Source organism: Enoplosus armatus, chromosome 22, assembly GCF_043641665.1.
Source record: "Enoplosus armatus isolate fEnoArm2 chromosome 22, fEnoArm2.hap1, whole genome shotgun sequence".
Classification (NCBI taxonomy): domain Eukaryota; kingdom Metazoa; phylum Chordata; class Actinopteri; order Centrarchiformes; family Enoplosidae; genus Enoplosus; species Enoplosus armatus.
The window spans coordinates 5,479,376-5,494,917 of record NC_092201.1 but is presented as its reverse complement, the minus strand read 5'-3'; the positions used below and the strand labels follow the sequence as shown (position 1 = coordinate 5,494,917).

Here is a 15,542-nt window from a genome sequence, read left to right as displayed (position 1 = left end):
CAGCCGGGATCTGCGTGTATAAGGGGCTGTCTGCAAATCTCCAGGCGTCTACTCCTTTCAAGGGAGTATCTGCATAAACATATACATTTTCAAGAAACGAAAAATGAGCCCTTAAGCCAAACACGCACACAAAATTAAATTTCCACATCTGGAAGCACACAGAAGACAGGACAATGATGGCAGGACATGACCAAAGAGTCAACCTGATCATCAACCGTGGCAGGCAACTGGGGAGGAGCCTGCTGCTGCTGGCTCACTATGTCACAGTGTTTGTGGCCTTCGTGGTGCGCAGCATGCAGTGGATGGTGGATGCAGTGAAGTGGACCAGCCTGTTTGCACGCTACACAGTGTCTGTGTTTGACTCCATCTACAGACATCTGCACTGGGGGAGAAGTAAAAGTGTCGCCGGCGGTGCTGCCAGTGAGATCTGCCCGAGCTCTGACATGGAGCCACACTGACTTAATGTTCATTGTGACTTTGTCTTAATGTGTTGTCTGGACAGAAAGCCAAAATAAGACAACAACAGACTGACGCTGAAGGAGTGAACTTTTGGAAATATGAAACCTAAATGATGCTGGATGAAGAAGGAAAATGAGGCCTTACTGAAGTCAGAAAAATTATAGCTTTTTACTTTTTTAAGCTCTTAAAACATAGATATTTGTTACATAGTCTTATTAGTGTTATATTTGTATGTGTGGTTACATAATGTGTGTATTCCATGTTTTGTTATTGTCAGGAAAAGCTCTTCCAAAATGTTGTAAACATATATTTCAGGCTATTTGTCAGACACAATAGGAAAAACCCTGTTGCTGCCACTCATCACTTATACCTGCAGATACGACTGTTAAAGCAAATGTGTTGCAGGGTAATGCAAACTAGAGTAAAATATGTTGGAAACATACATACTGTATGCCTTTTCTGTATGACATTACTGCACTACAGCCAAATGTATTTTTTTATTTTACATCTGTGCGTGTCTGAAGCATACACAATATCTAATTTTGCTGTTAACATCTGTTGTTTTTGGCAAACCTCGTGCGGCATGAATGAAACTCATGAAATGAACAATGAGCTACCAGTTACCTGTGGAGACGCGGCTTCCTGTGGTTTTCCTGTGATGAAACTTTTACTTCTGTTTTGCAAGTTTTATGGCCAGAAAGAAACTGCTGAATGTATACCAGACTATACAACTAATGTGAGTTTAACTTTTCCTGGGATGTCGATGTGGGAAATGTGAACGTGAAAGATGAAATGTTGCTTTAAAATGACCCACAGCTGCATTTACAAGTGACGTTTTTATTTTTACTTTTGTATTAATACATACATTTTACATTTAGCATTCAGTTTAAGCACTGACATGTATATATCTGTGTTATTTGCCATTTTTATTACTAATGACATGTTAACGAGTTGTAAAAATGCCCTGTTGGAAACATTAACTGCACTTATAGCTGCTGACTAATACAATACTGCTTTGAAATATGATTATTAGAGATACTATAATAAAAACAAAGGGGTCACATTTAAAAAGTGAGACTAAATTCACACATAAGCACTTAGACATTGTTATAGTACTATTTTCCTTGTTTCTGGCAGATCAAAAAGCTTTCTGCCGTGCTTTGTTATTAATTGCACTAACTCAAACTGTAATGTTTAAGTTACCAATCAGCTATCTCAGCTTTAAACTGTGTTATCCAAATAAAATGATCTACCAAATAATGTTTTATAACCTTGTTCATTTGCAGAATTAAACACAAGTAGAGCAGCAACTAAAGATTCATTCATTCATTTGTGTTGAAAAGCCATGAAAAAGTACATTTTACATAATACGTGACCTTTAACAATCTAATAATGTCATATGGGGACTTTTTTTATGTAACAAGTACTTTTACTATACATTCGTAATTTTGCTGATAATATTTCTGCACTTTTACTTTTTTTATTTTTACTTTGTTGTATTTGTACTTTCCCTACGTAACCGATCTGAGTACTTCTTCCACCGCTGTTACAGCTGCTCATACTTGAGTGCACACGATGAGTAAAGTGTATCCCATCAGCTCAGGTGCGTGACTGTGATGGATGTCCTGTGTCTCCACGTGACGGATGAAAGCTGCATTGTGTTTGTCAGCGGTTCTCAGGTTAAATGTGGACGGAGATGGAAGAGTCAACCTGCCCTTTTAATGGGGCGATTAAGCCGACCATCTGCATGTCCGACTGGATTACAGCCAGTGATTAGACCCAAGGAGAACACAGAGGGGAGTGGACCGCCTCATCCCCAAACACAGACAGCTACAAAAGGCCCCCACCAGCAGCAACTCTCACCCTAAGTCCCATTGTTGTGTGACTGTGAAGAAGGATAACATCCGCTTCACAGTAGACCAATTGGGCTGAGAGGTTTACTGCAAAAGGCTATCTTACCTACTACACACACTCAGGTGTCAGAAAGAAATGGGTAACTCAACAGGAAGCACCGTGGACGACCTGCAGGCGGTGGAGATGCACCTCTGGTACAAGAAGTTCATGACTGAGTGCCCCTCAGGTCAGCTCACCCTGCATGAGTTCAAGCAGTTCTTCGGGCTGCGAGGGCTGGACCCCGAGGCCAACGCCTACATAGAGCAGATGTTCCGCACGTTTGACATGAACAAGGTAAGACGCTGCAGAGGAGCTTCGTAAGGTGGCAGGGTGTGATGGTTCTTGTGGGATTTCTAGTTTGTGTCATGTTTTGCAATTTTTATTGGCTTTTAAAGAGAGAAAGAACATAACATACATCAACGGCATATGAACATATATATATATCTTCTTAAGATAGTGTAAACATAAACAGTGAAATATGCCCATTACAGCCCAAGGTTTTGTTCAACCATCAGTCCAGAACTCAAAGATAATAAATTCTTTGATATCTTTGATAAGTTTCAGGCTTTCAAATCCTCACATTTGAATTGTCAGAATCAGCAAATTTTGCCTGAAAAATGACATAAACGATTATTTTAAAATCAAAACTTGCCGATTAATCGCCTAATCAATTAATCAACTAATTGTTTTGACACTAAAACCGATAAAAGCACTCGAGTAAGATGGTCTGCTGCTTGACTTTTGAAGTGTTTGTTAGGGCTAGAGCAGAAAAGATCGTAAAACTTTAACAAGCTGCCCAAATTGCAAAACATTCAAAAATACAAGCGAAGCAGCGACGTTCCAGCAACAAGCTTGACCCTCAGTCTCAACAGGTGACTTAAGAGTGCGACAGGGTCATCGCAGGATGTGTCTGTCTGAGAAGCTGCAAGCTCTATATTTAGTCTCCCCAATCTTTATGCATGATTTAAACTGTGAGATTATCTGAGAGACAATGCTTTGATGCTAAGATTGTTGCCTGTGTTCAGACCGTCCCTGGAGATAATCCTGCGTCCTGGCATGCTTCATCTCACACAAACAGCTTTTGGAGTTGAGATGAGGGGGATCTCTTTCAACTGAGCGACCGATTTATCACTTTGAATGGCTGAAAACAGTTCCATAATAAGCAGATGGTCATGCATAATCATTTATTGATGTTTGACTCCTGTGTGAGTCAGGTGCACAGGTCTCATCTACCTGCTTGTTTTTGCAGGACGGCTACATAGACTTCATGGAGTATGTGGCCGCTCTCAGTCTGGTGATGCGAGGAAAGATGGAGCACAAGCTGCGCTGGTATTTCAAACTTTATGATGTGGATGGCAACGGCTGCATTGACCGCCATGAGCTCCTCAACATCATAAAGGTACAGTATATCATGCACCTGCGACACAGGGTTTTATAACAAGTCCTGAACGAGGTATACTGATTTTATTCTGTTCCTGCAGGCCATCCGTGCAATCAATGGGAACGAAAATCAGGACATAACTGCTGAGGATTTCACAAACCGCGTATTTGACAGGATTGATATAAATGGAGATGGTGAGTGTGTTCTGGCACTGTGTGTGCAGAGACGAAGATTTAGAAAGAAATCGATTGTGGGTGGACAGTGTTTAAACATTCATCAGCTCCAGTGCTGTCTTCAGTCAGGAAACACAACAAGCATAAGAAGAGGATAAACTGTAGGCGGCTGTTGAACACAATAACAATCCTTAAACCTTTTACAAAAGATGCTAACTCAACTTTTACACAAGTAGACCTTAAAGGGTAACTCCTGTACAGGTGTTGGGGAACAGTGATGCACAAAAAAAGTTGTATAAAGCATTTTGAAAGTCAAAGTTGGTGTGGAGTTAGAAAGAAGTGAAGCTACCAGACCTCTGTAGTCTGCTGTTCATCTCTGCTTGAGGCTCAAGGCTACATTAGCTGCTACTAGCATAACTCACCCAAATCTCTGACCCAACTCTCAATGGTCAAGTTGCATTGTGGGTAATGTAGGCGCCAGATTTTGAGTAAAATGTGTGAAATAAAAAATGATATATTTGGTTCTGCTGCATCACTTTTGATACTTATTTTGAAGACACATACACATACCTCCTACAATGATATTGCTCTACTAGCTACCCACTAGCTAACGGTCAAATGCGGTTTAACATTGAATGAGTGGTTAGCTAGTCACCCCAAATCATATTTGATTGGATATATTTATGTTACTGCCTCAGAGTTCAAGATGAGTTATCAAAAATATTTTTATGTTTTACAGGAAGAGGAAAAAGATGGATTTATAAGATTATAAAAATACTCATATTTAGCATGTTACACGATTCATTTCACAATGTCTTTAAACTGTCTATCGTGAGTACAACGTTATATGTAGAAGTGCAATGCAAAATCACTCTTTGAAACATGACTTAAAAAGCAGAAAAATGCACACTTCTATGTCTTTAAATACAATCTTTCCCCTCCAACAGGCGAGCTTTCCTTGGAGGAGTTCGTGGCCGGTGCTCGCAGTGACGAGGATTTCATGGAGGTGATGATGAAAAGTCTGGACCTCACCCACATCGTGGCCATGATCCACAACAGGAGGCACAGCGTTTAGTCCGACTACCTCATCCTCATTCATGACTTAACTCGAGAGCTTCAGTACATCGCCTCGGGTAAAAAAAAAGAAAGAAAAAAAGTCATTTATAGACTGAGATTTCTATTAAGATTGAATCCAGTTTAATATAACGCCAGTGTACCGCAAACACTGACATTTATTATTTTCAATCTCTAAAAGAGTGACACACATGCACTGTAAATGCACTTGGATGACTCAGTCAACCTTTGCTAACTGGTCATCGTCCTTGTTTAATGCTGCTGAGCTCTCCCAAGGCCACCTTGGCATAAGGGATGATCTCTCAGACGGTCCACTTACCCACAGATACCCCGAGGGATAACAGAGGGAGATAGTGAAGTAGAGTGGCAATTATATGCACTCAATGCTTCCCCAATCTTTTTTTTTTCTGGGTCTGAGTTCCTCTGCAACAAATTACTCAACTGTGTTTACCCGTTCTTGCCTGTGGGGTTTATAGGAGGAAGCTATGACTCCACAGAGTGCTTAACATCCATGCTAATTTGATGAAGTCAAAGGCTGTAATACAGGAACAGGTCAAAGTCTTTAAAGAGATTACGCAGTGTGCAGATACAATTCTCAAATGTTTGTCTTTTTTTAACCTTTTTTTTTAAACTTTTGAAAGAACGCAGGCTGAAGCAAAAGATGAAACACTGGCTTGAGGTTTTGTAGCATTTTGTGAGTGGGTGTTTCTTTGGCTGTATGATCTGCTGCCTGTTCAGCATAAATACAGATATAGATTACCTTTGTTGTGTTTGTTGGCTACGCTCGACCGGTGCCTTCTGTTGGAAGACGGCACAAAGTGTTGTTTTCAGCTTTTGCTTATTTGTACAATAAAAAAAAATATACAAGTCTACGGTGTAATGTCTCCATTAAATGTACTGGATATAAGTGTGTTGCATGTATTGCAGCACCCTTACACATTATGGCTAGATTATGGCCTGGACTGATCGACAGCCAAGAAAATTTGAATTTTAAAAGGGTGAATTTAATCATCCCCTACACACAGCTGAATTAAGACAAGACAGCTCTTTAAAGAGCAGATTTCTTTCTGTAAAACTTTACTTTAACCCCCCCCCATTAAGCAGTAAATAAACATCTAATAAATGGCTTACAACACTATAATGTAGTTGTACGCAGCTGTTAGGACAGTGTTTATTAAAGTACTTGTATTTGTCAACAGCCTCCAGTTATAGGTGCCCACAGGAGGTGTTGACACATACAAAAATAAACAACTAAATAGTGGGGGTTGGGGTCTAGTTCAGTGTTTCCCAACCTGAGGACCGTTAAATATTAGGGGTCACAATAATAACGTGACAGCATTTCCTCTAATCTTTGCCCTTTTTCTTGAGAATTGCTGGATACTTTTAGGTATTTGGTTGAACTGGTCACAACTGGTAGACATAAGCAAACAATTACAAGAGGTCACGTGTTGGCAACTTATTGTTTTAAGACAATAACTCGTCATAAATGCTTGTGAATGTTCTGCATTATAGTATCAGCATCGCATGACTTCAGTATATAACAAAAGGTGACACATCACAGAAACAAAACTCTCCCCTTTGAGCAAGGACAGTGATTCACCTGCATGGTGCCAGGGTCGCTCTATGTCAGGCAACAGTATTAAACCTGCACTGCATTTATCTTTTTTCCCTCATTATTTCAAGAAGGATGAACTACATTATATATTGGCTCTCTTTATACTATAACAAAAAAAGAAAAGAAATCTCAACTACATCAACACTCTTTGGATATTTCCTTTTAATACATGGCAAAGTTAACTTTTAACAGAACTAAAACAAATATAAAGCAAAATTGCCAATATGGCATTCATTTTACACAAATTCAAATATTTAACACGGACAGCCGTATGTTTTTTCACATTCTGAGGCACAAAGACTTTCAACCACAAGGGGGCAGCAACATAATTGGATTAATTGTCGTCCACAAAATTCTCAACAATAGTCTGAGCTCCTCATTTTGCCAAAAGCTCATCTTTAAGTGCACGAATCCCCCTTTTGTCTTACTGTCGCTGTGTGTCTTTTCTCCTTTGTTCACAGCTGGCTCACAGGAAGTCATACAGGTACTTCACAATATCAAAATTCACCGTCCTGGAAGATAAATCACACACATTCTCAGTAAAAAAAAGACAATTCCCTTAAATAATTCACTCAGTCTGAGTCACGTGTATTAACTGACATCTACACACACCTGGATATGGCACAGATGAAGTCCATAGAAACGGCACACTTGTACTTTGGGGCATCGAGCTGGTCGTCATGACTGACCTGAGTCAACAGCTGTAGGGTCACCAGGGAGGAGATCTAAATGGAGAATAGAGGGGAAAGTGAAATGACTCTGTTCCGCTTCTTTAAACACAGCTTTTCCACACTTTGATGCAGAGGCACTAAATGATGAGAGCCAGTCGCACACATGTGGGTCGAGCCTAATTTCCTAAAACCATTTCATGCTCGGGGCCATAAATAGATCAGCATTTGGCCACCGATCCCGAAACTCATGACCGTATGGGTAGAAAACTCTCATCTGAGACACTGTGGTCAGTCAGCTTGATTTAACCTAAAATAATTTGCAATTTGCACCTTGAAATAGGAAAAATGATCATTTAAAATCTTCTGATTATTATAGTCTACATTCTCTTTCATTTGCTTATCTGGCAAATAGGGGAAAAAGCGTGAAATCAAATTCTTTTCTATATTCTGCAGGAGACACTTTCCAGACCCATGAGACTTCCAATAGCTAACTTTGGAAGACCCAATCATGGAGAAAGATTACAACCACTGTAGGACTAAATGAAGGGCAAAAAACCTCACTACCGAGCTCAGTTTAACTCAATGGCAACAAAAATGGATGAAAAAGGCAATGAGAAGCATGTATACAGACAGTTAAGGAGGTTAATTAAAGTACTATTGTTTTGGATGGATAATTTTAGTGCTCAGCTGACAAACACGTACATCTTTATTTGTTCTTTATTTTACTATCTACTTATCACCACCACCAAAAGACGAAGGCCTTGTCCAGAAGCAATTTCAAAACAGGCAAATATAGTAATGTTTGGTCATGGTCAAATTAAGAGGATCATTGCAGTTCATCCTCAGGGGACCATTAATGTCTATACCAACTTTAATGAGGAAAAGTCAGGGGGTCACCAAAATCTCTAGGATTCATCCTCTGGGAACAATTGTTTTCTGTACAAAGTTTCAAGCCAATCCATCCAAAAGTTCTTGAGATATTTCAGTCAAGACCAAACCAACAGAACATCCTTGGATTCGGACCATCATTAGCACAGCTTCTGTAGCATCTGAGGAGCCTCTTCTAGTTTTTTAGTCTGTGTGCAGGTAATTTTAACTATATCTGTGCATTGTGTTTTGAATGTTTATGGTAAAAACATCATGCAAAAATTAAAATGTGACTAAATGTGGCTGCAGCAGCCAACTGGACACCGACCTGTGAGAAGATGCTGGCAGTGGGTGCGACTCTGCTGTCCACCACACTGTAGAAAATGGCAAGCAGGCGGTCCAGAGGGAAGGGCTTCGGCCCCAGAAGATGGTTACTTGTCTAGAAAAGAGACGGAATATATTGATATTAAAACAGGTAATTTATAAAGCTGTATCTAAAAGCCAGTGTTGAGATAATCACCTTTTCATTTTTCTTCAAGAAATTAGTTTTTCGTATTTTACCGTGGTGCTGTTGGGAGGAAACAGGGACATCAAACCCATTAATTCACACAAGTAAAGACAATTTAACTTGTATGAATCCCAAACTACCAACCTGCCTCAAAGGGCTTTACAATCTGTACACCATGTGATACCCTTGATTCGGAGAAGATAAAATTCCTCTACCTTTAGAAAGAAGCGTTTATCTGTGCGAGCAGGGTTGTAGGATGCCAGGTAGGCAGCAATCAACAGGAACTTGGAGTAATAAGGCAGTTCAACATGAGTGTGAGCAGATAAACCTTAGGGGACATAAATGCAATGAGTCAGACGCACTATATATATCTAGAAAACTAAAAAAGGTACAGTACATCATTAATGCATGATGTGGTGTGACACACTGATATGCTGTTATCACAATTTCAGTATGAATCCACAGTGGCACTGCACCCGATCAGCGGTTTCACAGTTTAACATCTGCTCTGCAATCGTATTACGTCACCGAGTGCAACAGCGCTCAGTGTGTGCTGGTACCTCTGAAAGCTCCAGACTCCTTCTCCTCCATTTGCTGCATCTGCTCCCACTGAAGACTGAACAGAGAAGAGAAGACACACAATGACGAGAAGAGACGACAGCATCAGTAATCACACTTGATGAGGTTGTTCGCCAGAAGGCAGCAAACAAGCAGAATTATCAGAATGAGTCAAACGTGACATGGTTCATGAGTAGACTGATGTAAACACAGACCTGGACACTTCTCGCAGGTAAACAGTTTGCATAGCTTTTTTCAAATGAGGCTCAATGTTTCTCCACAGCTTGTGTGTGTCTGTCTCTTTCACTGAAGACACAAAAAAATAGAGCGACATTGTTGAAAAAGCCATAGTTATAGCATGCGATGAAGACAAGGGAACAGAAAAAATACTGCACTTATCAATATATACATATTAATTACATTAACAAAGGATCAAATGACCGACGCTGCAGTTCACCCAAACTCCATTGACTTTTTTGCCTCTTTTAGCTCATTTTTCTGGTTTTACAGTCCATAAACTCCGCACAATAGGCAGTTGTTTAGGGCAAAAAACATGTCCTAAAAACATGTTGGAGCTACAGCTGCTATGGCAATACCATGTGGTGAACACAAGAATTGTGATTGGTCAGCTTGGGCTGGGTGTTTTCTCCTACAATTGTATGATGCTGGTAGAGATTATTGAGAGTGAAGACAACATTAAGTAAGTGGAAAAATCTCAGTTATCCTCTCCTGTTTCCCCACTCTATCACAGTGAATGAAATAAATCAGACACTGAACTTTAAATCAAAACCTAGGCCGTAGGTCAACTATAAAATCCTGCTTTGCAGTTGTCAAGCCGACACAACAAAATCCACATCTGAATGCTAATGTTCCTAAGTGTCTGGTGGATGTGTACATAGGCAAATGTTTGCCAACATGTTCACCACAACAACGTTATATGATGATAATATGTCAGTGTTGTGTTTACAGCTTGTTCTGCTTCCCCCAAGTGGCCATTAATGCAGCTCAAATAGCTGAAGTGCATCTCAACATGATAGAAAGATCCCTCTTCAAATGAACACACAAAAAAAAAGATATCTTTAAATAATGATCAGCTGTCAGATGAATGAATACACCTGCTTATCTTACCTTTTCCATCTGTCAGCGGCTCACAGAACTTTGAAAAGTTGAGGGCAGCCTAGTTGAAAAGAGAAAAAAGATATTGATTAAAAGACTGAAAGAAAATCAAAACAATGAAAAATCTTCACTGATTTATGAGTGTGTATTTGTGTGTCTGACCAGGTGGCGCAGCTCTCTGAGGTCCCGACAGACCGAGTAAAAGACTCCCAGCAGGATGTTGATGTAGGAGGAGTAAAACTCAGCCGAATATGAAGGATGTCTGTCCTGAGACAAAATCTGCTGCAGCTCACCTACGAAAAGATGAATGGACAGAAAACCACTGTCACTATACTCACACAAAAACAGAGATATTATAAAAAGCACTGTCTCTCCAAAACCAACTAGATTTCCTCACATATCAAGTACAATGATTCACTCCCTCTAAGTGCTGAATTTATACAGTGGTGTTTTATAATGCAATATTCCTCAACAGTCGCTGCCTAAAGTGTTAGAACAAAATCACAGGTACAAATCTCACATCTCACACCGCATCCGCCAAGCATGCGTCATTATCATGCAGTGTGGTGGGACTTATTCATGACGCTGGCTGATGTAGCGCGTGTGTGGATGATTATACCTTTACTGTAGTCGGGGAAATGGAGCAGAAGGGGCTCGAAGCAGCCGGTGTTTGGTCTGAACTGGTCCCAGACGATTTCACTGAGCAGGATGATGGTAACGTTGTCCTCAACCTGAAAAAGACACACGTGTACAAATATGTCATATAACAGTGTTTTTGACTCAACACTAGTGTCTAGGTCAGTGAGAGTATGTCTCCATGGCTACATCCTCGAGTTTATGCATTTTATATATATATATATATATATATAGTGTTTTGTGTATTTTCTTTAGTGCTGAATTGATAAGTCGATTGACAGAAAATTCATCTGCAACAGTTTTGACATTTAAAATGCCAAACGCTTGCTCGTTTCCCAGATTTTCTAAGGTGAGGATTTTAAATTGAATATTGTGCTGGACAGTTCAAGGTGAAGCCTTCAAATGGCTTTCTTTGTCCATCTAACAGTCTAAAACATATTAAATTTCCAATTATATAAAAGAGAAAAGCAGCAAATCTTAACTCTGGAGAAGCAGGAAACAGAAAATGGTTGGCATTTTTGCTTAAAAAACAATTACTACAACGATTAATCGATAATCAAAATACTGCCGTTAACGTTTTCTTTGGATTGAGTGACCAATTAATCAACTACTCGTTCAGCTGTAGATCATGTGAGCAATCCACATTAAATACAATTTACCTATCAATGTTATCATACAATTCAGTGTTTCTGCCATCAGTTACATTCAGTCGGTCATGTCAGGCTGCCTACAGAAATGCCTCATGTCACCTCAAACAAAAATGATCCAAATGAGTTCAACCCAGTGAGGCAATGGATCTTAAATTTGGGAAAAAGAGAGCCCTGGTATCAGATTGGTACTGGTACCTTGAACTGGGGGACCCTGGGATTATTATTGAGAGAGAAAAACTTTGATCAGTGCATCCCAGCAGGTATCATGAGGTATTGTGTTGACACAACAACACATCCTGATACAATGAGATCTAAAGTTTGGCGGGCTACACTAGATTGGGAAGAAATAATGACCGGGAAGAAATAATGCAGCTCTTTTTAGAAGAATCGGATCGGATCAGCATGATCTATGCACACCGGTAACATTCTTACACAGAGAGAGAACACACCCTCTAACCTCTGCTTGAGCCTTTCTGCCTCTATAATAAAATATACCCTAGACAGTAAATCTGTCATGTTAACCTTTTTGCAGAGAGGCCATAATAATAATAATAAACATTAGAGACACAACAACCCTTCATCATCCTGTCATCCTCCACATACGTGTATACATGCATCCTAATTATCACTTCAAAATCCTATGTGGCAGCACTTAAGCGGCATGACATTGAAAAGACAGATTCCTCTAAACACTCAAAATCCACCAGAAAACAATTATCTTTTACAGGAATAAAACACAAATAATCGCAAAGTCTTTGTCCTCTTGCTGTCTTTAATTAAAATGCTGGGAGTGGTTGCCATTCTTCCTTCCTAACAGCATTATGAAAGAGCCCCACACACTCAGCTCAAGGTCACTCATTAAAAAAGAAGCTCTTGCAGTCCCTCTTCATCATCCACACAGTGCAACAACAATAAAGTGGCCCACTTGATGGATAACACAAAGAGCTTGCTGCACTTTCTCACCAATTCCTGAAGACGCAGGAGAGCAGGGAGGAGATTGGCATCAGTGTCTCTCAGAAGCTCGGCTTTTTCCATCACCTGAAAAACATACATGTGCATTTGAGCTTATAACACCCATATTCAATAAACTAGAGGTTGTCAATGGCTGTTCTATCACATTACTGTTTTATATGCTGCAAGCTCACTTTCAAATATAAAAAAATGATGGAGCCAGAATACTAGATTAAACCTGCTCCTGTGCTGGCTGAAAATCACACTTATTTTCTCCAGGCTAATGCATCTGCAGCTTTGTTTAGCATCTATTTGCATATGTTATCACTACTAATCATATTATCATACAAACATTGAAGTGACACATCCAAAGAAGAAGTAATTTGACATGCCATGAGATTATAGTATTTCGGTGTGCCAAGTGAAGAGTGATTTTCTGGTTGTGCGTAAAGTGCACGGCACTCACAATGTATCGCGTCTGCTTGGCAGGAGACTGGGAGCACTGCTGTCTGTAGATGCGTACAAAGTCAGACAGGGAGGGACTGCGGGGGAGCAGCGAGGCAGCATCGCAGCCAAAGAAGGACAGCAGCACTTGTTCAAACAGCAACGCAACAGAAACACATTCGACACAGCTGACTGTGGCGTGAGGCAGCTGCAGAGGAGGAGGAAGAGGAGGAGGAGGAGGAGTGATGAAAGACAATCAGTTTGATATCTGTGGAGTTAACACACATCTTCACATTGTGTTGGTTCTCTCCTTTGATTTTGATGCACACTGAACGTTACAGCTCTCCTCGGCAGTAAATTGGTGTTACCAGATATAAGTTAATTAAAGAGATGCAACAATAGGTCACTTAATCAATGAGTTGATCGAAAAACAACTCTTTTGATAATCAATTAATCATTTCAGTAATTTTCCAAGCAAATGCCAAACATCTGCTTTTATTTGTCTTATATGATAGTACTGAATATCTCATGGTTTTGGACTGTTGGTTGGTCAAAACAGGCATTTTGAAGACGTCGCATTGGGGTCTGACATTTTTTTGGACTAAACAATTAATCGAGAAAATGATCTGCAGATGAATCAATAATGATAATAACAGTTACTTGCAGTCTTAGTAAGTTAGTTAGTTGGGGACTTTATTGTCCACATTGTGAAAAACTGTCCTAGTGTTCACCACACAGCATTAAAAACAATACATGACAATTGATGAGGACAAACAGCAGGAACACAGTACATTAACAAACATGATTTAACAAAACATAAACTCAACAGCTGAACATTTGTCCAATCATAAATAAGCTATGCAGTCAGCATTCTAGTTGTATTTGGCAAGAAAGACTTTCTGCACACATTTTTGGTGGCTATTACTTGTCTCCCTGAAGCTCAGAGTTTAGGAAGGATCACTTACAATGTAGAAAGCTTTGCTCTTTATATTTAATTCATACGAAATGTTGTGCAGAAAGATTTTTTCTAACTCAGACACCTAGTGATTCTATCCATACATTTTAAATAAAGAACGGAAACATACGCCTCGCACATATTTAAAGTGCGCACTGAGAAATGAGATTTCTCTGAAATGCAAAACAATTTATTGATGGAATCAAGCTGCCATCCTGAACTTCTTGTACTTTCAATAAAATGTAATATTTCCAAGGACTAAGCACTTTTTCAGCGGTCTGATGAAGGACCTTCTGTATGATTGAAGCGCCAGTATCTATTTAAGGTTTATATAAACTTAAAGTACTTATTGTCTGCTTAACATGAAAGAGTTTGTCTCACTGGCAGCAAACATCTCTGTCTCACCTCAAGTTCCTTCAGCAAAACTTGCATGACGTGACTCTTCCCTGAAGCCCGATGACCATAGATGAAGATCGAGGGGTAGCTGTACTGCTGTCGCTGTAAGAACAAAATATAGTCCTTTTTTGTTATCGATCGTGAAGAAATGTAACAATCTAAACAAAAAAGTTCTCCCTCTATTGGCTGTTATTATGTTATTACAATGTTTCTAACTAACATCATCCTGGCTTTTATGATCATAACAACTCCAGTACTATTGTAGTTAATAAACTATAATGCTGATGTCTTTGACTAAAGACATTCTTAGTTGTCTAATGGTCACTTGACAAATTGATTAGTTCAAATTGGTCAAATTTCCATGAGGCTATAACTGCTCATCTTGAGATAAATGCAGAAGGATCTCTAGTGCTTATTAAACCCAATCATGTTATGATGATCATATGATATGCAACTTTTGTCCAAGTGTTTAAAATGTTTTTATACAATTTGATGAAAAGCACTTTGAGCTGTATGAAATATGCTATAGAACAAAGTTTATTATTACTAATACTACGATTAAAATATTGCTTTCTGGTTACCTGGTCCGAAGCCGAAGAAATGCAGTACAAGAGAGCACTATTAAGTATGTTGTACTTTCTAAATTGAGGAAGGACACATGCTTTATATTAATGTAACTCACAACAGCATGCTAACTGAAGCTAAACGCTATTCTCTAAACTCTTCCAGCTGACAGGAGTTGACACCAGCCTACATACCTGTCCCATGAGCGACAGGAGCATCCCGGTCTGGACCTCTCTGCAGGGCAGCTGCTCTGCGACCCTCTGCAGTCTCTCCTCCTCATATCCTGGATGCTGTAACAGCGCTGTCATCTTCGTACTACCAACCACAACACCGTCAAAGTTACACCGCGGGGAGGTCTGTGATATGCGGCTACAAACAAGCAGGTTAACGTTAGCTTAACGTTCAGTTACAGCACATTCGCGAGGCTGGAGACGACGACCTCCGGTATACAGTCAAAATGCGAGTAAAACGAGGAAAACTGTAGGAAACTATTTACTGTGAACACGACACGGTACTATGAAAATGTCCATGCCTGAAAACAAAATGTGTAACAAACTTAAAATCCGTTGAAAAGGTAAACTGAAGTTGGAAACACAAACATTCAAGCTAGGGAACTCACAGGAGTTTCGCG

The 15,542-nt window shown here is 39.7% G+C and overlaps 2 protein-coding genes across 2 annotated transcripts; one reads left to right on the top strand and one right to left on the bottom strand.

Annotated features, from left to right (window-relative positions):
* The first annotated feature begins 2,448 nt into the window (after positions 1–2,448).
* On the top strand, positions 2,449–4,981 carry guca1aa (guanylate cyclase activator 1Aa). The gene is made up of 4 exons (XM_070928869.1): positions 2,449–2,646; positions 3,602–3,751; positions 3,834–3,927; positions 4,854–4,981. Exons 1-4 carry the CDS (start codon positions 2,449–2,451, stop codon positions 4,979–4,981), a joined length of 570 nt encoding a protein of 189 aa, XP_070784970.1.
* A 1,886-nt stretch (positions 4,982–6,867) lies between these two features.
* orc5 (origin recognition complex, subunit 5) lies at positions 6,868–15,219 on the bottom strand. Its single transcript, XM_070929221.1, has 14 exons — positions 15,106–15,219; positions 14,357–14,449; positions 13,019–13,204; positions 12,565–12,639; positions 10,935–11,046; positions 10,478–10,608; positions 10,328–10,376; positions 9,415–9,505; positions 9,202–9,257; positions 8,857–8,969; positions 8,654–8,701; positions 8,462–8,572; positions 7,208–7,320; positions 6,868–7,107 (listed from the first exon to the last, which is right to left on the bottom strand). The coding sequence occupies exons 1-14, from the start codon at positions 15,217–15,219 to the stop codon at positions 7,062–7,064; spliced, it is 1,338 nt and encodes a 445-aa protein (XP_070785322.1). The 3' UTR covers positions 6,868–7,061.
* Between the last annotated feature and the right edge of the window lie 323 nt (positions 15,220–15,542).